General features: G+C 35.8%; 1 protein-coding gene across 3 annotated transcripts in view; it reads left to right on the forward strand.

Moving 5' to 3' along the window:
* TANC2 (tetratricopeptide repeat, ankyrin repeat and coiled-coil containing 2) overlaps positions 1 to 25,348 on the forward strand; it is a 386,861-nt gene that overhangs the window by 233,197 nt on the left and 128,316 nt on the right. For all 3 annotated transcript variants that reach the window (XM_061144314.1, XM_061144315.1, XM_061144317.1), the window contains 3 exons: positions 7,886 to 8,034; positions 13,974 to 14,160; positions 23,940 to 24,203. In XM_061144314.1, coding sequence (XP_061000297.1) covers positions 7,886 to 8,034; positions 13,974 to 14,160; positions 23,940 to 24,203 — 600 coding nt within the window. The remainder of the gene's footprint in view (positions 1 to 7,885; positions 8,035 to 13,973; positions 14,161 to 23,939; positions 24,204 to 25,348) is intronic.

Here is a 25,348-nt window from a genome sequence, read left to right on the forward strand (position 1 = left end):
CACTTTCACAGCATCATCTTTTAGGATTTGAAATAGCTCAACTGGAATTCCATCACCTCCACTAGCTTTATTTGTAGTGACACTTCCTAAAGCCCACTTGACTTCACATTCCAGGATGTCTGCCTCTATGTGAGTGATCACATCATCGTGGTTATCTGTGTCATGAAGATCATTTTTGTATAGTTCTTCTGTGGATTCTTGCCAGCTCTTCTTAGTATCTTCTGCTTCTGTTAGGGCCATACCATTTATTTCCTTTATTGTGCCCGTCTTTGCATGAAATATTCCCTTGATAGCTCTGGTTTTCTTGAAGATATCACTAGTCTTTCCCATTCTGTTGTTTTCCTCTGTTTCTTTGCATTGATCACTGAGGAAGGCTTTCTTGTCTCTCCTTGCTGTTCTTTGGAACTCTGCATTCAGATAGGTATATCTTTCCTTTTCTCTTATATCTAATACTGTGGGCAAGAAGCCCTTAGAAGAAATGGAGTAGCCCTCATAGTCAACACAGGAGTCTGAAATGCAGTACTTAGGTGCAATCTCAAAAACAACAGAATAATCTCTCTTCATTTCCAAGGCAAACCATTCTCTATCACAGTAATCCAAGTCTATGCCCCAACCACTAATGCCGAAGAAGCTGAAGTAGAACGGTTCTATGAAGACCTGCAAGACCTTCTAGGACTAACACCAAAAAGAGAAGTGCATTTCATCATAAGGGACTGGAGCGCAAAAGTAGGAAGTCAGGAGATACCTGGAGTAACAGGCAAGATTGAGTTAAAGATATTCTTCCCACTTTGTGGCTTGCCTTTTTACTGTTTTAGTGAAATCTTTGGGGAACAGAAGTTTTTCATATTAATAAACTTGCCTATCTTTTTCTTTTGTGGGTTAGTGCCTTTTGTGTCCTATTTGAGAAATCTTTGCCTTGTCCTAGTTCATGAAGACATTCTCTTAGGCTACCTTCCAGAAAATGTATTCTCTTTTGTATTTGGGTCTATACTCCACCTGGAATTGATTTTTGTGTATGGGATGAGGTAGGGACAGGTTTCATGTTTATTCTGACAGAGATCCATCACCGATTATTGAAAATGCCATTCTCTCAGGGTCACCCTGTAATATATGAGGCCCTGTGTGAATATTTTTGGTGGGATTTTTGTCTATATATGCAATTTAGTTAAAACACATATTATAAAATTAATGGGTCTACTTGAAGCACAGTGTTTTATCAATGAGGATTTGGAGTAATGGATAGAGATATATACTTATGTATTTGTTTATTGTTTCATCATTGTACATAAAGTGTCTTCATAGTAGATGGGCACCATCGCTTCATGTTAATGTCCAGAAGGTATCGCTTTACAGTCTTTATTGTCAAATGTGCCATTATTGTCAAATTTCATATTACCCACTGCAAGTACATGTAGCATACTCATAAAAAAAAGAGAGAGAAAATGCCAGTCTCTTACTAAACAAGTGCAGTGGCATTGCTGTCCTAAATAAGGTGACTCCACTTGTATAGATATGTTTCTGGATTTTTTATTCTGTTCTCCTGATCTTTTGGTCTATGCTTGTACCATTCATACTCTCTCTTAATTATTTTAGCATTAGATTAAATCTTGATGTTAAGTAATAGCAGTCATTCTTCTTCACATTTTCTTTACTATCCCCAGACCTTTCCATTTCCATGTAAATGTTAGAATATTTAGTTTCATGGTGCTGTCTTCCTCATTCAGTCAAAACCTATTGCATAAACACACTGCTTCCAAATAGCCAAGATAAATTTCAGTAGCTTTAATCAACAAAATGTATAAATGATATATGGTTCATTTTGTGTATAATAGTCTTACAGTGATTATTTTTCAACATCCTACCAGCCGTCTTGTTTTGTGTATCATATTCCAAGTTCGTCGTTACTAAAGAAGTCACACTAGGATCCCACTTGAAGAAAGTGCTACCTTTGTTTAGGCTCATACCTTCATTGGGCATGTTTGGTTAGGAAGATGACACCTTCTTCACGTTGCCTGAATGGTTATGGATGAGACAGAAAGATAGGTAAGGTATTCAGTATGACAATTTCAGAAGAATTTTGAGAGTTTTGCACAAATACACTCGGCAGAGGGGAGGTAGGAAATGATACCTAGCAACATTGTGAGAGGCTGGAATCAAGGATGACAGTAGAGCTTAGGGATTAAGAGCCTGAGGTCTAGATCCAGATTTCTTAGTTCAGTTACTTAATAGTTTATAAATTTGAGTAAGTTACTCAACTCTGTATGATTCACTTTTCTTATCCATAAAATGGGGATAAGACTGCCTACCTCATAGGGTTGTTATAATCATTAAATGAGTTAATGTATATAAAATGCTTAGTAATAGTACCTGGCATATAAACTAATCCCCATACGTGCTGGATGTTGTTATAATTTTAAAAAGATAATCTGAAAAACCAAGATATATTTTTAGTTTAATTTACTTGTTCTGTGTCATGATATAATCCCCCACCCTTGACATATACAGTATAACACCAATAAAGTCCTGTCCACACACCATTGGCTTCCCAGGTCACTTAGTGGTAAAGAATCCTCCTGCCATTGCAGGAGACCCATGTTCAATCCCTGGATCATGATGATCTGTGGAGAAGGGAATGGCAACCCACCCCATAGACAGAGGAACCTGGTGGGCTGTAGTCCATGGGGTCACCAAGAGTTTAACATGACTGATTAATGGAGCATGCATGCACACACCATGCACCGTAAGACTAAGGTTCATTGAAGACTGAAAAGATTGTAGCAGAATGTAGTAGTGCAGAAAACAGACCCTACACCCAGGAAGGAAATGGTCCAAAGAGTAAAAATGCATAGTAAGTTGGAAATTGAAGCAGTTTTATTAATAAGAAACCTCAGAAGTAGCAGGTTGGGCACTTGTTTTCCTGCTGTGTTGAGTTCATTCAATTTGATAGATTTTTAAAGGATAAGGGATTTCAAAGAGTCAGACACGACCTGGCAGCTGAACAACAACAAACGATAAGGCGACTCGAGCTGTTTCAGGGTTTTTCAACCTTAATACTATTTAATTTCTTTGGGGGCTAGATAATCCTTTGTTTTGGGGAGATGTCCTGTTTATTGTAGGATGGTGCCATCCTTGGCCTCTACCTACGAGGTGCCAGGAGCAACACCCCTCCCCACAGTGTGACAGCCAGAAATATCTCTAGTCATTGCCACATATTCCCTGGGGGCAGAACTGTCACCAGTTGAGAATCACTAAGTTATTTAAAAGAAACTTCCCTGAATAATTTTTTCTCAAAAGTTCCAAATATTCACAGTGATGGAGAATAGAATGATGCACTGCTATGTACTAACTTCCTAGCTTCAATAATTTTGACAACTTGTTTTATCTATATCTTCCCCCATTTTTTCTGTAGTAATTTCAGCAAAATCTGGTCACTATATCATTTCTCTCATCAATCCTTCGATGTATATAAAGGATATGAACTTGGAGGCTTCTTCAAAATAATAAATATTAGTAACCTTTAAAAGAAATGTTTAGGAAAACAATTAAGACACTAGAGTGACATAGTAAAAATAACTGTAACATGAGTAAAAGAGCCTAGAAGACAAAGGAAGAATTTGGTTTATTTTTCTTCTGGCCTCTTTCTTAAGTGAGTAACACTTGGACTTTTGTGAATAATGCATGAAATGATAATGTAATTATAGTCTCTGCCTGCCATTTGTATGTAGTGTAGTAGTATGTTGTGAAATCTGAAGAGGTCAGGGACTAGTGCATTTTATTATAAATATCTTCAAAATAACTTTCAGCATTTTACCCAGAATCTGTTTACTTTTGATTTCATATACTATAAGTATTCTTGTTATTGTAGTAGACTTTGATAAATTTTAATAATATTAAATAGATGACTTAGTAGTTTAGAACTTCCACACACTATAGTAACAAAATGAAAAATTCTTTCTAGCAAGGGTTTAAAGGTGGAAATTTGCTTGAATGAAGAGAGGGGATTTGTTTGTTTTTATTGAAGTATATTTGACTTACAATATTGTGTTACTTTCAGGTTTACTTACATAGTGATTATTTTTGCAGATTATACTCCATTATGGATTATTATAAGAAAATGGGTGTAATTCCCTGTGCCGAACAGTGTATCCTGTTGCTTATCTGTTTTACATGTAGTAGTTCATATCTGCTAATCCAATACCCCTGATTTATCCCTCCTCCCTTCTCTCTCCCCTTTGATAACCACAGGTTTGTTTTCTCTCTCTCTAAGTCTGTTTCTGTTTTTTTATATACATTCATTTATGTTATTTTTTAGATTTAGGGTACTTGTTTCAAAGATGCATTTGCATATATAACAACTTTTTCCTGAGATTTTGTTAGTGTACCTTAGTTGGGCAGAGGCAGAAAGAGAAGGAACTGTTTATAATGTTGGACATTATAGAGGTAATAAAGCCCCAGGGATATCTTTCTGTTCTGTGGCAGAGAAATCCATTTTTGTTGTTTCTTGGAGATGAAATGGAGAAGGGAATATATACTGTTTTTCTACTCTGACATAAATCCAATAAGAATTCTATATAGATTTTCCACACTTTGAGTTCAGTAATGCTATACAAAAATGCGGGGCTTCCCAGGTGGCTCAGTGGTAAAAGAACTGCCTGCCAATGAAGGAGACACAGGGGACATGGGTTCGATCCCAGGGTCGGAAGATCCCCTAGAGTAGGAAATGACAACCCACTCTAGTATTCTTGCCTGGAAGATCCCATGCATAGAGTAGCTTGGAGGGCTACAGTCCCCAGGGAATTTTGGGGCTAGATAATCTCATTTTCTTGGCATTTGGAGTGATTTAATGTGTAACACAGACTATCCAAAGAAATTAAGCTATTGTGCTTTAGTATCAAACCATATGACACTATAGTTAATGCTCGCTATGGTGAAAGGATAGCCAAAAAAAAAAAAACAAAAAAAATTTTTGGTAATACCATATACAGGATATGTGCTACTGTGAATTGTTATAAATATACTTGAGCATGAAACAAAATCTGAAAAAATGTTAACAGTGAATCAAGTTAATGTAAACAGATAAATTCAGTTTAGGTAAATTAGTTCTGCATGAAATTTAAAATAGATCATCTTGAGTTCCCTGGCTCATTTTTATATCTGTAAATTTCTATAAATTCTTTATTTGGAAATAAATTTATTTTGACGATGAGGCTAAGGAAGATACTCATATTGACTTTGTTCAGCAGCCTTCCGTGAAAAGGTATGAGAAAGAGCAATATCTGTAGTTGGTTACCCCTGAAAAATAGCCTAAATACAGAAGCTTAAAAACTAATTGTATGGAAAGAAGACAACAGACTGGAAACAGAATTACAATGAATTCCAGAGATCAAAAAATTTAAGGGTCTAAATTTCAGGGCAAAAAAGTGAACCTGAGTAGGGTTTCTTTTTGGAGTGATGAAAATGTTCAGGAATTAGAGTGGTGATAAACTTATGAATATACTAAAGCCACTGAGCTGTATACTCTAAGGGGGAAGAGCTTATGGTATATGAATTATACATCAGTTTTGAAAAAATATCCTGATTGGGAAAGTGATAGCTCAGGGTAGGAACCCAGCCAGGGTGAGTGGAGCATCTGTGTGCAGGGTAGCAGTGAGCAGCAGTGATATTTGTCACGTGCAAGGAGAATAGATGAAATAAGTAAGGAAAATGAAGATCGGGTTTTTCACTGTTGCAGAAAAGTTACCACCTTGGAAAGGAAGAAATTCAGATTTAACCCTGTGGTATTGAATTAGGGCTCAGCTGTGAACTTTTGGGGGGTGTTTATATATGGATTTACAGATTAAAATGAATATAGAACTGTGTGTCTGCATATATGTATGAACATAATTGTGTAACTTTGCCCACATGGTGGACCTGCAAGGCAGTGACATCCTCATCTGATGAGCATATTTGATATTCTAAATACGTTTACCCTCTTAAAAAAAAAATCAGGCTTTCTTGGAAAAAAGGACTGATTCAAGGGCTAGGGCAGAGAAAATACTTGAGGAACCTGCAACATCTTGTGACAAAAAGCAAAGAAGTACTCAGAAAATGATAGGGATGTATCAGAAGGTTACAGGAGCCAAATTGAAAAGGCTTGCCTGGCCAACTCTGGGATGGTTTGAGCAACAAAATAAATAATAACAGTAACAGATTATAACTCATTGAGTAAAATAGGAGTCTTTGAGTTCAGATAGTTAGGTACATAGATAGACACATAGATAAAGGAAAAGAAACTAAACTGTAAAAGAGTGATGGATTTATTAAAATTACTATTTGGCAAGCATGATAATAATTAATTAAACTGGGAAACATTAATGGATGCTAAAAATAGTGGGCAAAAGTTTATTGAGGAGAGATTCAAACTGCTATTGTATACCAGTGTCCATATGATCATTACTTATAATATCTAGTAGGTGGAAACAGCTCAAGTGTCCCATGTGATGGACAGATGACTAAATAAATGGTTATGTATATAAAATAGAATATAATTTAACCATTACAAGGAGTGAAATTCTGATACATGCTATAAAATGAATGAACCTTGAAAATGTGCAAAGTGAGATAAGCTAGACATAAAAGGACAAATACTGATTCCACTTAAATGAGGTGCCTAGAATAGACAAATTCCTAGAAACAGGAAGTAGAATAAAGGTTACTAGGCATGGGGAGTTTTGTTTAGTGGATACAGTTTCTTTAGGGGATGATTAATCTGTTCTGAAAAATGGAGATGGTTGCACAACATTGTGAATGTACTTATTGCCACTGAATTGTATGCTTAAAAATGGTTAAAATGGCAAATATTATTACATGTATTTTTATCAAAAATTTTTTTAATTTAAAATCTTGGTGAGGAATAGGATATTTATATATTCTCAAAAGTATCCCCCCACAAAACACTTATTAATTATGAAGAGAAATTGTATAATTTTAGAGTGGAAAACCTATGGCAGACACTACCATAACCAAGTGATCCAAGTTAACACAGCATTAATTTTGTGAAAGTGCTGCCAAAAATGCTTACCCTGAATTAAATCATGAGATACCATGAGAAAAGTTGAAATTGAGGGGCATGGTACAAAATGTCTGACTTATAATCTTCAAAAGTGTCAAGCTCGTGAAAGTTAAGAAAAGACTGAGGAACTGTTCAAGATTTATAGAGTCAAAGAAAACTGAGAACTAAATGCATTGCTTAATCCTGAATTGGATCTTTTTGCTAGAAATGACGTTACTGGATAAATATCAAAACTTAAATGGGGTCTGTGGATGAGATCATAATGTAAAATGTTAGGTTCCTGATTTCTCTGTTGGTATTGTGGTTATGTAAGAAAATGTCCTTGTTCATAGAAAATGCGTACTATCTGGGCCTGATGCGGTAACGTGTCTATATTTTAAAATGATTAAGGGGGAAAAAATTGTTCTTTGTACTATTCTTGAAACTTTTTTGTAAGTTTGAACTGATTTTAAAATAAAAAAGAATATTTATACAAACTAAGAAAAGAGAGATAAAAGAAGCTGAATGAAGGCAGTGATTGTGGCCAGGAGCTAAACCCCAAGACTAGGACTTGTATTGGAAGGCCAACTGCCAAAGAAATGGGAAACTTCTTTTGAGTGAGTTACAAAAACATTCTCTCAAACTCAAGGGTTTCAAGTAAATATATTGAGAATTCTGAGTAGACTGTCAATTGTAATATGTAACAGTGGAAAAATAAGCTTCTGGTCAGGGACCTGGTAATTTTGGATTTAGAATGTGAAACAAAGGAAATGCCCAAACAGAATGTAAAAATAGATGTAAAACTGGCCATTTAATTTTGAAAGGCTCAGGTATTTCGATGTCTTCCTGTTGCAGGTGATGCTGAACAGGAACTTGGTCCCCCTCCATCTGTAGATGAGGCAGCAAACACACTCATGACTCGCCTGGGTTTCCTCCTTGGGGAGAAAGTCACGGAAGTTCAGCCAGGTGACCAGTACAACATGGAAGTACAGGATGAAAATCAGGTAAACTGCTTCCCATCAACTTAGTGAAACGTGGGATGAATCGGCCTATTATAACCAGGAAAGAAAAAATGTTGCAGGGCGTGGGTGTGGGTCTTGTCAGAAGAATGATCCCAAGTGTCAAATGCCTTTTCAGGCCTGCAATATAACTTCATTTTCCGTAATCACTGTATTGCTTCAGTTCATGGAACACCTTTTAGTTTCGTTCTTAAGTTTAAAAAGCCACTTGAAGGTTTTGATTCCTTTATTGAATGAATGAGGAAATAACTAAATAAACCAACAAACAAGACATGTGTGTGTGTATATATATATATATATATATAAAAGCACCATACCCCTAAATTGCAGAATGCACATTGTTTTCAGATACACATGGATTATTTAGCAAATTTACAATATGCTGATTCATAGACCAGATCTTGACAGATGTAGGGCTTCCCTGATAGCTCAGTTGGTAAAGAATCCACCTGTAATGCAGGAGACCCCAGTTCAATTCCTGGGTCAGGAAGATGTGCTGGAGAAGGGATAGGCTACCCACTTCAGTATTCTTGGGCTTCCCTTGTGGCTCAGCTGGTAAAGAATCTTCCTGCTATGTGGGAGACCTGGGTTTGATCCCTGGGTTGGAAAGACCCCCTGGAGAAGGGAAAGGCTATCCAAACCAGTATTTTGGCCTGGAGAATTCCATGGACAGTATAGTCCGTGGGGTCTCAAAGAGTTGAACATGACTGAGGAGCTTTCACTTTCACTACTTTAGTAGAATTAATCGATTATAAAATAACTTAGAAAATGATAGCTGAAAGATAACATATAGAAAATCAAAATCCCCACGTATTTGGATATTAATATACTCCTAAGTAGCCTTTCCACGATTGCAGCCATGAAATTAAAAGACGCTTACTCCTTGGAAGGAAAGTTGTGACCAACCTAGATAGCATATTAAAAAGCAGAGACATTACTTTGCCAACAAAGGTCCGTCTGGTCAAGGCTATGGTTTTTCCAGTGGTCATGTATGGATGTGAGAGTTGGACTGTGAAGAAAGCTGAGCACCGAAAAATTGATGCTTTTGAACTTTGGTGTTGGAGAAGACTCTTGAGAGTCCCTTGGACTTCAAGGAGATCCAGCCAGTCCATCCTGAAGGAGATAAGTCCTAGGTGTTCATTGGAAGGATTGATGCTGAAGCTGAAACCCCAATACTTTGGCCACCTCATGCGAAGAGTTGACTCGTTGGAAAAGACCCTGATGCTGGGAAAGATTGTGGGCAGGAGGAGAAGGGGATGACAGAGGATGAGATGGCTGGATGGCATCACCGACTCGATGGGCATGAGTTTGAGTAAACTCCAGGAGTTGGTGATGGACAGGGAGGCCTGGCGTGCTGTGATTCATGGGGTCGCAAAGAGTCGGACACGACTGAGGGATTGAACTGAACTGAACTGAAGTAGCCTTTATATTGGAGAATCACAAGAAATTAGAAAATATTTTCAACTGAAATAATAGAAACAAAATATAACAAAACTTGTAGTATATAAAGATACGCATTTAAAAACTTTAGTTTGAGATACATACATTAGAAAAACCGAAAATCTGAAAAATTAATGATCAAAATATTCATCTCAGTGCAGGAGACACAGGAGACTGGATTGGATTTCTGGGTCAGGGAGGTCCTCTGGAGTAGGAAATGGCAACCCACTCCAGTATTCTTGCCTGGGAAATTCCATGGACAGAAGAGCCTGGTGTGCAGTAGACAGTCCATGGTGTTGCAAAGAGTCAGACACGACTTGGTGCTTGAGCACACTCGCATTTACTGCTGTATCCTTTGCACCTGGGACAAACTCTTCTATTAGTAAGTGTTCAATAAATATTTACTGCCTGAATAAATGGCCTCCTAACAGGGCTCTGCTTCCACTTTTGCCTCCTGTGGTCTATTTACACAGAATCCAGAGCGACCCTTGTAAAATGTGAATCTGGTCCTTTTATTGTGTTGGCCAAAAAGTTTGTTCCGATTTTTTTTATAGGCCATTGTGGAAAACCTGAACAAACTTTTTGGCCAGCCCAGTATTTTTCTGCTCTCAATCTTCCACTGTATCCCCCAGATTTAACAGTAAATCTGAAATCCTTACCATGACCAGAAAGGGGCTACCTGATCTGACCCCTCGCTGCCTCTCCTGTATCATTGCCTATCCCTCTCCCTTTCACTGCAGCTCTCCCGCAACACTGGCCTTCCTGTCATTCCTCAGACACATAAAACATTCATTTATACTGGAATGTTCTTCCACATAACTCACTTCCTCACTTCATCCAGTGCTCCGCTCAAGTGTTCTCTCCTCAGTAAGGCCTTCCTTAGTTATTTTATCTAATAGCCCCTGCCCATCACCGTATCCCCTTACCCTGTGTTATAGCTCTTATCATTAATTTATTACATGATATATTTAGTTGTGAGGGGTTGTTTGATCTCACACAAGAAGGTAAGCTTCTGATGACAGGGATTGATTTTTTTCTTTTCATAACTAATTTACATTGTAACCATGTCAGTATCATGTGATCTGAATAGAAAATGGAAATGATATATGTTGAGGGCTTTTTTAAAATTGGTATAAATAAAACATCTGTTTTACTTGTGAGTTTTTGATATTCATGTCAGGTTAAAATATGACTGCTATAATAATGACCAAGCAACATGACATTACAATCTGAGAATTTGCCAAGGACCCTGTTGTTTCTAAAATGCTACATTTCTTCAGGTGCTAAAATTTATATTGGGTTGCTTTTGAGATGCCTTATTGTCACAGCATGTTGCAGTGGTTTCTGAATTAAATCACAAGTCAATAGAGTGTGTCTTACTTGTGCATTAACTACATGATTCATCATAAAATAAGTAAATGAGTAGTATCATTGATTTAATGTAGCTAAAGTGATGTCATAATAGAAAAGTCACTGAACCAGGAGATAGAAAATCTGTGTTCTGGTTCCAGCTCTACCACCTACCATTTTGTAAATTTGGACATGTCGCTTAACCTCTCTCAGCTTTAGGTTTTTCAAAGTTAATAGTAACTAACAGTAAATAAGTGTTTAATACTATGTATAATCACTGTACTAATTGCTTTATTTACACTGTTTCATTTAAGTTTCCTTACAACTCGATATGGTAGAGTCCTTTTATCTTTCAATTTTCAGTTAAGAAAAAAAGAAACACTGCCAGAAAGTGATGGAATAGTATTCAAATCCAGGCAGTCTGCTTTTACAACTTATGTTCTCAATAGCTACACCATACCAGAGTAACATGAAATCATGACAGAATTGTTGTGAAGATCAAGTTAAATCATGAATACAAAAGCACTTTGTAAGCTGTGAAATGTCATGCAAACAAAATATATAAAACAATATGTAATATAATTAGTATGTAAATATATTCAGAAACTGTATGAGTTGGAGGAAATTGCTTCATAGCTTTTACATTTAGTGTAGTTTTTACACCTCATACTTGGTTGATAAGGAGAAATGAGGTAGTAACATTAAAAAAAACAACTTTAACTTTGAAACATTAAACAAATTAAGATATTAATAATAAAGCTACATGATAGCCTGCTTGAAATGTAATATACCATGACACTGTCTTGGAACCACCTAAGAAAGTGGCTGAATTGATCACTGGAATTTCTAGTCTTAGGAAGATTATTAGTGACTTCTGTGCTAAAGCACATACTAACAAAGATAGATTGCTTTAAGAAGACCCTATAGTGATGGTGTCCTCAGAACAGTATTAATAATAATAGAATCCAGCACATGCAAGTTAGCATATATCATTTTTTTGCAAAAGACAAGATATTCAAAGTGATATTCAATTGACCACTGTATTTTCTTTTCTCTGTAGTTTCTGGAGTATTAGGATGTAGGACCTTGAATGATCCAGATTGGGAGTTTGGGATCCAATGGGATCAATGGGAAAACCTCCAAAAGGTTTTAGAAGTAGAGTGGCTTAATTATGTGTCCATTTTAGCCTACAGTATGGCGAGTAAATAATGTTGTCTTTCTGTGCCTAAAAGAGATTTTTGTATCTCATTAACTAGCCTCCTTAAATAAATATAAGGCTCGCCTTTAAATTCACAAGCCATGAAACAAATTTCCTGCTTTCTGAATGAGTTGATCTTTAAGCTTTGCTTTTACAGTTAAAGCTTTTAAAGCATACATTCTGTAATAAATGCTTTATTTTCCAGAAAATAACTTACAGTAAAAATTACATGTCATTTGAGCTTAACCTTCACTTTTGCTGTATTATGCATAAAATGGTTTCCTTTCTCAGAGAACAGACTGAGAATCTTGTCTGAAAATGGAAATGAGTTACCATAGAAGTAATAGATTCATACCAAAATGAAACTTTTTCAATATGGAATGACTATAGATATATCTAATATAAAAAGATTCTAGTACAATTCTAATAAAATACCCACATGTTTCTTAAACTGAGAATGAGGCGGTTAAGAATTGCTATGCCAGATTCTAACTAGGGAGGATTCTAATTTAGTAAGACTGGAGTGGGGTTGAGTATCTGTCAGTTTTGTAGTGAAACTTGTTTTTTACATTCCACAGGTAATTCTCCTACAAGCCCTACTCATGCTCTGATAGACTAACATCATTTTGTAGAAATAGAGGCAATTACAAAGAAATTGAAACTCCTCCCTCCAATGGTGAAAAATTATGTAGAAGAAAAATGGCATAGATTTGAGGGCTTATTGTATTATTAAGAAGAATCAGTTTCTAATATTAGTTATACGATTGAAAAGATTTACTTGATTGCAGTGTTCTGAGAATGTCATTTATGCTTAGTTGAGTTGTATGTATCTTTTATATCCTGGTTATAGCATTTAAATTAAAATCAAAACCTGGATTCAACATAGATGATTAAATACAGGGGACTGCATCTGGCACTCATTTAGGGATGAGTCAAAGAGCCTTAATATTCTCATATCCAGTGATCAACATATTTTCTAATCAAGTTATAAAATGTAACTCTTCAATTTATCAAAGAGATTATGAGTAGACTCTGTATGTAAAGAAATTGAAATGCTTTTTTTTTAAATGTCAAATTTATCATTAGTCCTCCTTCAAGTAATTCTGCCATTGACCAGTTACTGTTTTGAAAAGGAAAAACTTTCTGAAGTGTTCAAAAAAACATATATACTTTCATTCATTATTTCATTAATTTATTTGGGTAGAAAGAGCTAAAGAAAATGAATTGTCATTAAACTAGGTAAACCAGAATATATTACCATCAGTCTTTTTTGTGATTAGTCATTGCATCCCATCAAAAATGTAAAAAGGAGGTAACTTCAGGTATAAGAGTCACTCAGTGATCTGTCTGTAATCAGTTTTTACAGAGAAATTATTTTGTTTGTATTAAATTAATATTATTCTACTTCATTTGACAAACTTTTAGATAGGCATTTTCCCTACATTCATTTATTACCTCTGAGAAGCCACCTATGTATCAAAAAAAGCCCATCTATATTTGCATTAAGAACTTTAGTTTTATTACTCTTTGGCTGCAAAGATTTTTTTTTCTATCCAAAGAGAATTATTAGCAAGACCAAGTTCTAAGCCTTTAGAAAATTTTTGTTGATTGAAAACAGCAAGAAAAATTTTTGATGAATAAAAAAAATCATCTATTAATTTATAGCAATAATAAAGACTACTTGTCACTGTAAATTTCCTAGGCAGAAAAAACAGACCACAGTCTCTGCTCATGTTAAATTTATCAAGTTTCACCTTAATTATAGAACACAGAATGCTTTATCCTGGAAAGCAAAAACAAACAGAACCTAATAGCTGTAAAATCTGTGCATGTAGATTTTTTTTCCTTTTTGTTATCAAAGCATATGTTTTACCATAAGATACACTCTCACTTAACAGCTGATCAGCTTATCTTATTTTTCATTTCAATTTTTCAGACCTCAGCAATCACCCAGCGGATAAGTCCCTGTTCCACGTTGACTAGCAGCACTGCCTCTCCACCAGCCAGTAGCCCCTGTTCCACCCTCCCACCAGTCAGTACAAATGCGACCGCCAAGGACGGCAGCTATGGGGCTGTCACGAGTCCAACCTCTACCCTTGAAAGCAGAGATAGTGGAATCATTGGTGAGTTGGTTTATATACTAATCATTTTGTGTCTTTTTTCTTTTTGTAATAATTACACAAGCTTAAGGTTTTCAAAAATTCTGCTTCTGAGTTATTGAGATATATTTATATATATATTTATAAAATATGTGTCCTTTTCTTTTTAATGTTGCTGTAGATTGACATAGAGCGTAAAAAAAAAAAAATAGAGGTGCCCCTCCCTGCTTAACCAGTCCTTTAAAGACATTATCTCACTGATCCTACCGAAAGTCCAAGATTGTCTACTTTATGAAAATAAAATACCCTGAATGAGCAAAAAGTAAATAAATAAAGATACTATCTGGTGAAAGAAGGGGTGAATAGAAAAAGTTCTTCCTACTGCTTCTTGTAAATTCACTTACATCATCCATCTACCGACAGCAGTCGTTCAGACAAAGTTCACTTCTCACTAAACTAGTAGAGTTTCTTGGTATTTCTCAGTTTGTCATAAACTTACTGCCTGTTGTATGCTTGTTAAGGGGAGTCAGTCACGTGGAAATGAGGAAAGTTTGGGAAAAGAATCTGAGGAAAGAAATGGAAAGGAGGGAAACAAGACTGAGCACAGAATCTTAGGGAACATTCTAATTGATCAGGGGGAGGTGAGAGGTATGAGAATGAGCCAGTGGATACAGAATTGGAGCAATCAGACAAACAGGAGAAAAATCAAGGCAGTATAATACTGCCAGTGCCAAGGAAGGTAAAGCTTTCAGGGAAGGGGTGAGGAAATGCTGCTCAACAAATGACAGATGCTGAAGAGGGCAGGAAAATGGAAATAAGACCATAAAATATTTTTTCCTCATTTGGCTTGCTTCTAAAGGTTATCAAATCAAAATATTTGTTTAGATGTTATGGCAAATAATTTAATGCCATGTCAACTAAGCATATCTCTTTCACTTAATATATTTCAGCATGTGAATTTATTCATTTTAAATAATGAGTCAATAAAAAGAATATTTTTACAGGATGCAAAATTAACATACAAAAACCAGTTGCATTTCTATACACTGACAATAGATAACCAAAAAAAAAAAAAAACAAGTTAAGGACACAATTCCACTACAAGAGCATCAAAAAGAAAAAAATACTTAGGAGTAAATTTAACCAAGCAGGTAAAAGACTTGTACACTAGACATTATAAAACATTACTGAAGAAATTTTAAAAAGACTTAAATAATTGGAAATACATCCTGTTCATGGATTGTTAAAATGATAGTATTTCTCAAAGCAATCTATAGAATCATTGAAATCCCTGTCATAATCCCAACAAAGTTCTTTGCAGAAACACCCATTCTAAAATTCATGTGAAATCTCAAAGGACCATGAATAGTCAAAACAGTTTTGAAAAATGGAACAAAGTTAGAAGTCTCAAACTTCCTGATTTCAAAACTTACTCCAAAGCTCCTTAAAGGCAGGATTCCTATCTAATAATTTTATATGCTCTCAGTATTTAACATAATTTCTAATTTGTGATTTCTTTATATGAGGAGTGTTTATGAAGATACTATCATTAAAGAGCTAAATATTTTAACAAAACAAAATACATAGATAAAATATGAGGAAAAGTAGCCTCTTTTCCTAATCTCTGAAATAATTTGTAGAAAATTGGAATTATCTTTTTCTTGACCATTAGTAGGATCTCCCATTAAAGTGGGCTTCTCTGATGGCTCAAGCAGGTAAAAAATCCACCTACAACATAGGAGACATGGGTTTGAGTCCTGCTTCGGAAAGATCCTGATATTTTCTTCATGCAGATTTTTTAAACTACTACTTCAATGTATTTAATACTTTAGGACTTTAAATTTTTTTTCCTTCCTGAATCTGTTTTCCTTAATAATTTTTCTTATCTTTTTCAGATTTACTTGCATAAAATTGTCTAAAATATTCTTATTGTGACATCACTATCTACGCAGGAACCCAAGCTAGAAAGCCAAGGGGAATCCTTGCCTCCTTCCTTCCCCTGTATCTCTCATCCCTGTATTTTCTTTTCATCTCTCCTAGCACTGCCTTCATAATCCTCATTATCTTAGACCTAGATTAATACAGATCTAACTGTTCTCTCTGCTTTTTTTTTCGTGTCCTTTCTAAGTCTGTTTTTCCCACAGCCACCAAGTAAATTAACTGAAAAGTGATTACTACTTTGATTCTGTTATCTGTAAGGTGCAGTAATCTACCTGGAAACCAAATCTGATCAGATCACTCCGGATCTGTCCACAGCCAATTTCTCCAGCCTTTAATCCCACTACTAGAGTCTAACATTAGATTTTGTGGTAACCTGACACATTCCAGTTTTTCACCTCTATACTTTTGCCCATATTGTTCATTCTGCCTGTAATCTCCTCTCTCCCTCTTAAATTTGATTAACTCCTACATACTTTTAAGAATCACCTTAGGTATTCAGTCACCTCTGCCACCGCCACCTCTCTTCATTTCTCCACTCCGCCTCCTCTCCAGTACATACTACTATTCCATGTTCCCAGATATAGCGTATCTGTATCATTGCATTTAACACTAGTATTATAATCCCTTTGAGAGCCTGCTTTTCATCCTTAGACTATTTAATTTCTTGTTAGGAGAAAGTGTGCCTTATTCATCCATATCTGTAGCGCCTAGTCCAATAACTGAAAATGTGGTAGCATGGTAGGCGCTCAGTAAATATTTATAAAAAGGAAAGAAAGCTTAAGAGTGAAAGGATGGGAGATGAAGGATGACTGACCTGGCACTTTTAGTTACTTTTTTGACAGTGTTTAGAGTGACCATCGGGTACAAGATGGAACATTATTATTAAATCGTTAATAAATAGTAGAGTTTAGAATTCTCCACTGACTATTCTAAGTTCTTTTTATGATTCATTTTGGCGCAGTGACTTTTACAATCTCTAGCCAAACCTCTTCCTGGGTTCTTCTGTCGGTATTATTAGTATCTGTAACTGCATGTCATCAATATTGCCATACCAAAAAAAATTACTTTAGGAATATATTTATTCAAGCAGTGGGCATGGTGCTGACAGATTGGACAAAATCCATTTACAAGTACATTCTAAGTGGAAGCTTAACATGTCAGTGGATGTTCAAAATAAATGTTAATAATGTTCTGAAATTAAAAATGAGATTCCCGCTTTGACATATAACAGTGTTCCTCATTTTTTTCTGGTATATTTCCAAAATTGTGTTCCTTGTAAAAGTAAGTACCTTTGTGGATAACAGAGCTAATTTGGAGAATAATAAACTTCTATTACTTAATGTATATAAATACTGAAACAGATTTACTTGCAAAATCATGAGACAAGAAAGAGAATAATGTCTTCTGCTTCTAAAATTACTTACATTGTAAAGTAGTTATCAAATTATATATGTGCAGCTTATCTTGAGAAACAACTTGTTTCTCTTTAGTTTTTTTTTTCATTGCATTTGAGTTAGAAGAAAATTGTATGTGGCATAAGTAATAATAGTCAAAGATATTGTTATTACCTTGGAAATCTCAAGGCTCGCCTATCTTAACCGTTTTAATATGTTTTGTTTAAGTATTTTCCCCACTGATTATAGAAATGTCTGCTTTTCCAAATTAAATATTGCTTACATTATTTCAAACAATAACATCTGTTGTTTGTTAGTGTACCATTTTTAAATCTTGCCCCATCAGCAAAAAACACAAAAGCTATTAAAAGTTATCATTTGGATTATCCATTTTTATTCCTTTATATATCAGTCAGTTCAGTGTGAATTCCTTTTGATTACATTTTGTAACTATAGCGATCAGAATTTTAGTGATTCCTGCCTGTATCACTTTCACAGCTTGCCAAAATATGTAGAATTCTAGTTATAAAATCAGAATATTAGAAATGCAGGTTTCCTGAATTTTTAAGTCTTATAAGGGTAAAAAGTTCCTCTCTTGGATTCTAAAGGATTGGAAATAGCTATGATTTCTTATATTCTCTGTGATCTGAATTCACCCCATACGTGATTTAATTTCTACCATAGAAAGCATTCTCTGTAACAGTCATAGCTTCTCTCTCTTCAAACTCACAGCTTTCTTAAATATGTGGTAAAATATCACTAACATGGTTCTCAGGTATTTACAGTATAATTTCATATTTATGACTTTTATTGGTATTAATTTAATGGTATAATGCCCTTATGTATGTGCCTAGGTAGATACCACTAACTATGTATAATCTATCAGCTATACATAGCTTCAAGCAAAAATCCTGATAATCATAAACTCTGTGAAATACACATCATTTTTCTAGCCTATCCTCTTTCATGTGAAGTTTTAATAGTGGTCTGTTTTGGCATGGTGGTGTTTAGTAAAACAAAATTAAGCATAGATCCATTGTGTTTTGGCCTTTTGTTTATTTGGAGATTCACAGTTCCTTCCAGAAAGGTGTAATTCTTGAATTCCCCCTTTTAGTCAAATCTCAGGGTTGCTGTTTTTTTTTTTTTTTGTCTTTAGGTCCTAATTTATTGCCAAATTTGGTCTTACATCTTTGAGCCTTGTATCACTTGTTCAGTGATTTTTTTCCCCTAATATTTCACATTAGTAACTAAAAAGCAAAGTCAGAAACTCCTCATCAAAGACCCTTGTTCCTTTAGTAACATATATTCCAGTAGGCAGGGCTTCCCAGGTGACGCAGTGGTAAAGAATCTTCCTGCAATGCAGGAGACCTGGGTTTGATCCCTGGGTTGGGAAGATCCCCTGGAGAAGGGAATGGCTACTCACTCCAGTATTCTTGCCTGGAGAATTCTATGGATGGAGGAGCCTGGTCCATGCGGTCACAGAGAGTCACTGAATGACACACACACCCACACACATTCCAGTAGGGTGTTATGTGTTCTCTGGTCCAGATTGTCACGTTTAAGAAGTCACCCTTCTGAGTCACAAACTGAGCATTAGATAATTTTTCATATTTTCTACAACCTGTTTTCAGAAATGTGCAACTGTATCTTCACTAAGTTCTTCCAGTTATTGTGCTAGTGACTCTGTCATCCTTGGTGGTGGTTTAGTTGCTCAGTCGTGTCTGACTCTTTGCAACCCCATGCACTGTAGCCCACCAGGCTCCTCCGTCCATGGGATTTTCCAGACAAGAATACTGGAGTGGGTTGCCATTTCCTTTTCCAGGGCATCTTCCCCCGCCAGGGATCGAACCTGATTCTCCTGCATTGCAGTCGGATTCTTCACCAACTGAGCCACCAGGGAAGCTTCACCTTCTAACTACTTGGCACTAATAAATCTTGGTAGTTATATTGCATGAATATTTGTTAAAGATGTCTGTCTGGACATTGCCTATTTAAATGATCAAGAAGACCAGAGCATTTCCCTTGCATGATTGACCTAACTAATATAATAATAACAATGACAACAACCATTATTGAATACAGAGTATGAGGCAGGTTGTTGTTGTTTAGGCAGGTACCATTATTTAATTCTTACAGTCATCTTATAAGAAAATAGAGTAAAGAGTCCCCAGGATCAAATAATTGAAAAGATACATAAGCCTCCACAGAAAAATTCTTTAAAAAAGCATTTAGTAAAGAGACAATCCAGCAGGCGAAAAAGAATGCAAGTGAGCACAGAGGACCCAAGACCCTTCCAGGTAGAGCTCTCCAGGTTCCTTTTTAATCAAATAGGATGGATGTGCTCTGTCCCCAGGGTGTAAATCACCAAGATTTGTATAAGGAATCTTGGTTTCAGGAGAGCTCCCCAAAAGTTGACAGTGAAGCTTTTTATCCATCTCTGGTCCTATGACTAAGACAGGCTGTCTGAGTACTCCAGGTGTAAGCTGTCAATAAACAACTAGACCTGGGTGCTACCTGGGGAATTTCAAACTTTAAAACAGCAAATTATAAGTCGTTAGTTATCCCAGTTGACCTTATCTTGGCTAAGAGTCAGTTGCAGACTTCCAGTCATCCCTAGAGATAAGTATAGGGCTGGCCCAGTCTAGCTGTAAATTAACTCTGTCTTACATAATAGTATAATAGTCTTTCTTAGACTTAGAAAACTGGGGTTCAAAAATAATTGGTCCCAGATCACACAGATGTTAAGAGGCAAAGCTGAGATTCAAGTTCAGGTCTATGTATAACTTCAAAACCCATGGTCTTAATTATTACAAAACACTGCATAGTTCTAAATCATTCTCTCTCAGAACAGATGACATAAGACCATTATCCAGTATTAAAAATTTAGTCTTTATCAACAAAAGCAGAGTAGTGAATCAAGATAAAAATGATTACTATCAGATTAAAAAAAAATGATTGCTATTGCTATTACTGGAAACATGATTTCTGGGCCCCTTAGGACTGACACAGATGCCAGAATAAGGAATGTTAAGCTTTTTTGAAAACTTACTGCTGTCAGTTTTTAAATATTATTGGCAACAAGCAAATGTGCCTATATCCATGTATCAATCTGTTTACAGAGGGTATATTTTATGGTATGTGAATTATACCTCAGTAAAACTTTTTAAATGTATGGAGTTAATTTTATTCACAATGAGCCTATTTATAAGCCTGTGGTTCCCACTTCCTCACACTGTCTTCCTGTCCTATACGGCCATGTCAGCACTTCTTTATACTGAGATAGCAATTTTTTTTTCTATATCAAGGAGAGAAAATGCAGAAAGTCTCAGAAACATCCCTTTAGTTAGTTACAACTCAATATTTTCCCACCATTCTTTGTTCTACCTGGAAATGACTAGCTCTAAAGAATTAAAGTAGGGACAGAATAGGTCTATTGGAAAACAGATACATATATTTTTCAGTGAGAGGCCATGTCTTCCTCTTCAGCTCCATGCATAGAAACTTTGCCTATATGGGTTGTTAATTCATATAGGCCAACATCTAATATATAGATTGTGTGGGCTTTAGACTTTGGAAATTTTTAGTTACCACATGAATCAAAAATATCATTGCATTCTATGATGCTTCATTCACTTTGGTAACTTTAAATTATATGATATGGTCTCACTATAGAGGAATAGTTGAGTAAAATAGAAGCATCCATGAAATGATATATGGATATTAGCATGTTTTTATTAAAAATAGCGTTTCATTTTGTGAAATAGCATCTTCATTTTTTTTTCTTTGTATGGCCTCTTCTGCCACAGAATTGTCCTTTTTCTGGGATTAATGATTTAGGCCCTATCTTGTTCACCACTGTACTCTGACACAAGCTAGTTGCTCCATAAAATTTTATTGACTAGATAAGTGAATGAAATTAACTCAGAGTCACCATGCTCTGGGAAAAGCATCAATGAAGCAGAAATGTACAAAATTCCTCAATGGGAATGTTTACCCAGAGACTCTTAACTTCTGGTACTTTTTGTGAGCTGTCTGTTTTCACTCTCGTCCCCAGTGGTTCTGGACCATTGAGCATTCAGTAAAACTAAGTTATTCATCCTCTCAACAGATATATGTTGATCATAGTTTAAACTGTGTGCCAGAGCCTAGATACATTTCTCTTTAGTTAAAAAGTACAGAGGATACTTTGGGTTCAAAAAACAAATGAAGTATCAGGTTTGGTTTATGCAGATAGTACAATTGAAATGCAAAATGACATCAGTGCTCTTCTTATTTGGGAAACTGGATGTCTTCCTTGTCTTTACTGTAAATACCATGACCATAGATGCCCTTCCTTATTGTAAGCTTCATCATTTAAATGATAAAATAGGGTCCATGGGCCACTGAATATTTCTGTCTTTGTACCATGAATTCAAAGTTTCTTAGATCTTTTCACCACCAATGAGGACTTTCATAATTTTTATTGATAGACCTCATGTTTTTGAAAAACTTTTTGACATTGCACTGTGCATCATCAAATAGTTTATACCTCATTTTTATTTATCAAGCATATATATGTATGATATGTTCATGTATCATGTTGTTGTTGTTATTGAATTGCTCAGTCTTGTCCAACTCTTTGTGACCCTATGGACTATAGCCCTCCAGGCTCCACTGTCCATGGAATTCTCCAGAAAAGAATACTGGAGTGGGTAGCCATTCTCTTCTCCAGGGGATCTTCCTGACACAGGAATCAAACCCTTGTCTCCTGCATCTCCTGTTGGTGGGCAGATTCTTTACCACTGAGCCACCTGAGCAGTGGTATCATATTACGTGTATATATACCTATGTGTGTGTATGTATATATATATATATATATGCCAAAATTTCTGTTCAACATGTAGATAACTAGTGTTATCACCCCTGATGTAACTGCAGCTAAGTTTATAGAATCTTGACGTTTTAGTTAGCTGGTCGCCAGTAAACATATTATTTCTTATAAATTATTTGAAATATTGAAAATAGTGAAACCAATTACTACCTTCTCAGACCTTTAAAAAGTGTAGTGTTTCAGTGTTTGGAACCTACTGAATGTGCTCATGGTTTATCTGGGGGAAAAGGCTCTATTTCTGGAATATATACCAGGGTAAGGCCACACAGATACAAGTGAACCTGGCCAGCTCTTGATTTGGGCCCTAAGGATAAAATAAAAACTGCTGCTGGGACATACCACAAAAAAAAAAAAAAAAAAAACAGATGTGAAAGGCAAAGGGTTAAATAACAGACACTTTCCTTGTGGATGAGTCTTTTGGGAACCAGAAGTTTGCATGCTCCATCTTTCAGTATACTGACCCTGGCAGCTGTGTGAACTCCGAGCTTCTAGCTCAGAATACAAAGTCAGATGAATCACAACATCTTTATCCCAAACGAAATTATACTTCAGTCAGATTTTTCTGAAAGAAAAATGTTGAAATATATTTTAAATGAGACAGTTTCCATAAATTAGGATAAGAAACATGCATCTGTTTAAAAAGAATACTCACAGACACATAAACACATAATATAAATATACACTATATACTATCACTGAACATATTCAGAGATTATAAAATATGCTGTAGAATCCATGAAATCTCATTGGAGAAGGGGTAACATTGTTTTTGGTGGCAGAAAGGTTGTGATCCATTGGGCTATTTATGATTGAGAGTCTGAATGCATTAAATGAATTTCTAATTAAGAATGGAGGAGAGGGCAGCTATTCAAGAAGGCTGTATCGTGTTTCCTCATTTAGACAGATTCTTTCTCCTGTATTAGGTCCTACTTAAGGACTGTTTGTATATTCTAATTCTATGTTACGTGTAAATGGCCAGGAAATAATTTAAGTGAGGAAAAATACAGGATAAAAAGAGTATAAAGACCTTTTTGATATCTCTGACACTGTCCAGCCATCCACAAAGTATGTAAACTCCCTTTTGATGGGATCCTGAAGTTTTTACCATTGATAGGCCCTAGTTGTAAGTCCTGTAGCACTGATGTATGAATTTCTTTAATTCATTCAAACAAGAGTTGTTAAAGTAAATATATTGGAATCTATGTGAAAGAAAGTTATATTTTGGTTTCGATTATTTAATTTCATGATGGAGAGACTTCCCTGGTGGTCCAGTGGCTAAGGCTTTGAGCTCCCAATGCAGGGGACCTTGGTTTGATCCCTGGTCGGGGAAACTAGATCCCACATGCCTCAACTAAGAGTTTGCATGCCACTACTAGAGATACCACATGCAGCAACCAATGATCCTGCATGCCGAAACTTAAGACCCAGTGCAGCCAAATAAATTTTTTTAATTAAAAATAAATAAATTTCATGTTGGAGATGAAATGATCATCGCAACTTTTTTAAAAATAATGTTACTAACATTTTTATAATCTAGTCATGCATTTGGGTAATTATAAACAGATTAATCTCTCGGTTTTCATTTTACTCTTTTTCAGCTACCTTGACAAGCTATTCTGAAAACATGGAACGCACAAAATATGTTGGGGAAAGCAGTAAAGAATTAGGATCTGGAGGAAACCTAAAGCCTTGGCAGTCTCAAAAATCCAGCATGGATTCCTGTTTGTATCGAGTAGATGAAAACATGACGGCATCCACCTACAGTCTGAATAAGATACCAGAGAGGAATTTGGAAACCGTTTTATCACAATCAGTACAGTCTATTCCTCTTTATCTTATGCCACGGCCAAACTCAGTAGCAGGTGAGTTTTATTTTTTTAAATCACCATTTTACTGGCATATGTACTGAAATGAAGATTAATTCTGCTCTTACAATATTTAAATTTTCTGTTTATTTTCTTCAACTAAGCTATTATTTTGTGTTTGGGTAATATACTTGTGTATATCTTTTTGAACCTAGGGAAAGGTTCGTGTTCCTTAAGTGACATTTTAGTTCTGCTTTCCAAAATACAGTTATAAAATAAAAACATGCATAAAATCAAAAAGGGGCTTCCCGGGTGGTGCTAATGGTAAAGAACCCGCCTGCCAATGCAGGAGACATAAGAGACGCAGATTCGATCCCTGGGTCTGGAAGATCCCCTGGAGAAGGGCGTGGCAACCCACTCCAGTGTTCTTGTCTGGAGAATCCCGTGGTCAGAGGAGCCCAAAGGGCTTCTCTCCATAGGGTTGCAGAGTTGGATATAACTGAAGTGATTTAGCACCCAAAATCTAAAAGAGAACCTATAAAGTACATTGTCAGACTCTTCAGTCTTTTCTCACATCAGAAGTCTTTTGAAGGATTTCAGTTTGAGATTTAGGTTTTAAAAACTTTGGTTTTAAAAATATTATGTGGGAATTCCCTGGGGTCCAGTGGTTAGAATTTCACACTTTCACTGCCAAAGCCCAAATGTGATCCCTGGTCGGGGAACTAAGATTCCACAAGCTGTGCAGTGTAGCCAAAAAATAAAAAATGTTATTAAATTGAAGCATATTTCAGTAGAATTTAGATTATCAGAAATCATCACCTATAGTTTGAGAGTATGGCAGGCAGGCAGCAAGAATTAACTTCCCCATTCAAATAGCTAGGTATTTTCGCAGTACTCTGGCTATATTATCATAGTAGAATCGCCAGGTACCTACATTGCCTGAGAATAACTCAAGACACCACTAGCAATCTCAGTCATAAGGGGGTGATACAGAAAATAAGTAGCTGGAATATGAAGCCATTATTCTTTAGCAGCTGTTCAGAACTACATCAAGGGATCATTTTAATCCAACTAAGTTGCTGTCTAATAATTGAGACCAAGACTTTTGCAGAACAGTCGGGCACTCTGACATTATCAAAATGAACCATCATATCCGGACCTGGTCCAGGCTACAAAGTCAAAGTTATATTTGTCTCTCTTAG

This window comes from Dama dama, chromosome 5 (assembly GCF_033118175.1).
Source record: "Dama dama isolate Ldn47 chromosome 5, ASM3311817v1, whole genome shotgun sequence".
In the NCBI taxonomy this organism is placed as follows: Eukaryota; Metazoa; Chordata; class Mammalia; order Artiodactyla; family Cervidae; genus Dama; species Dama dama.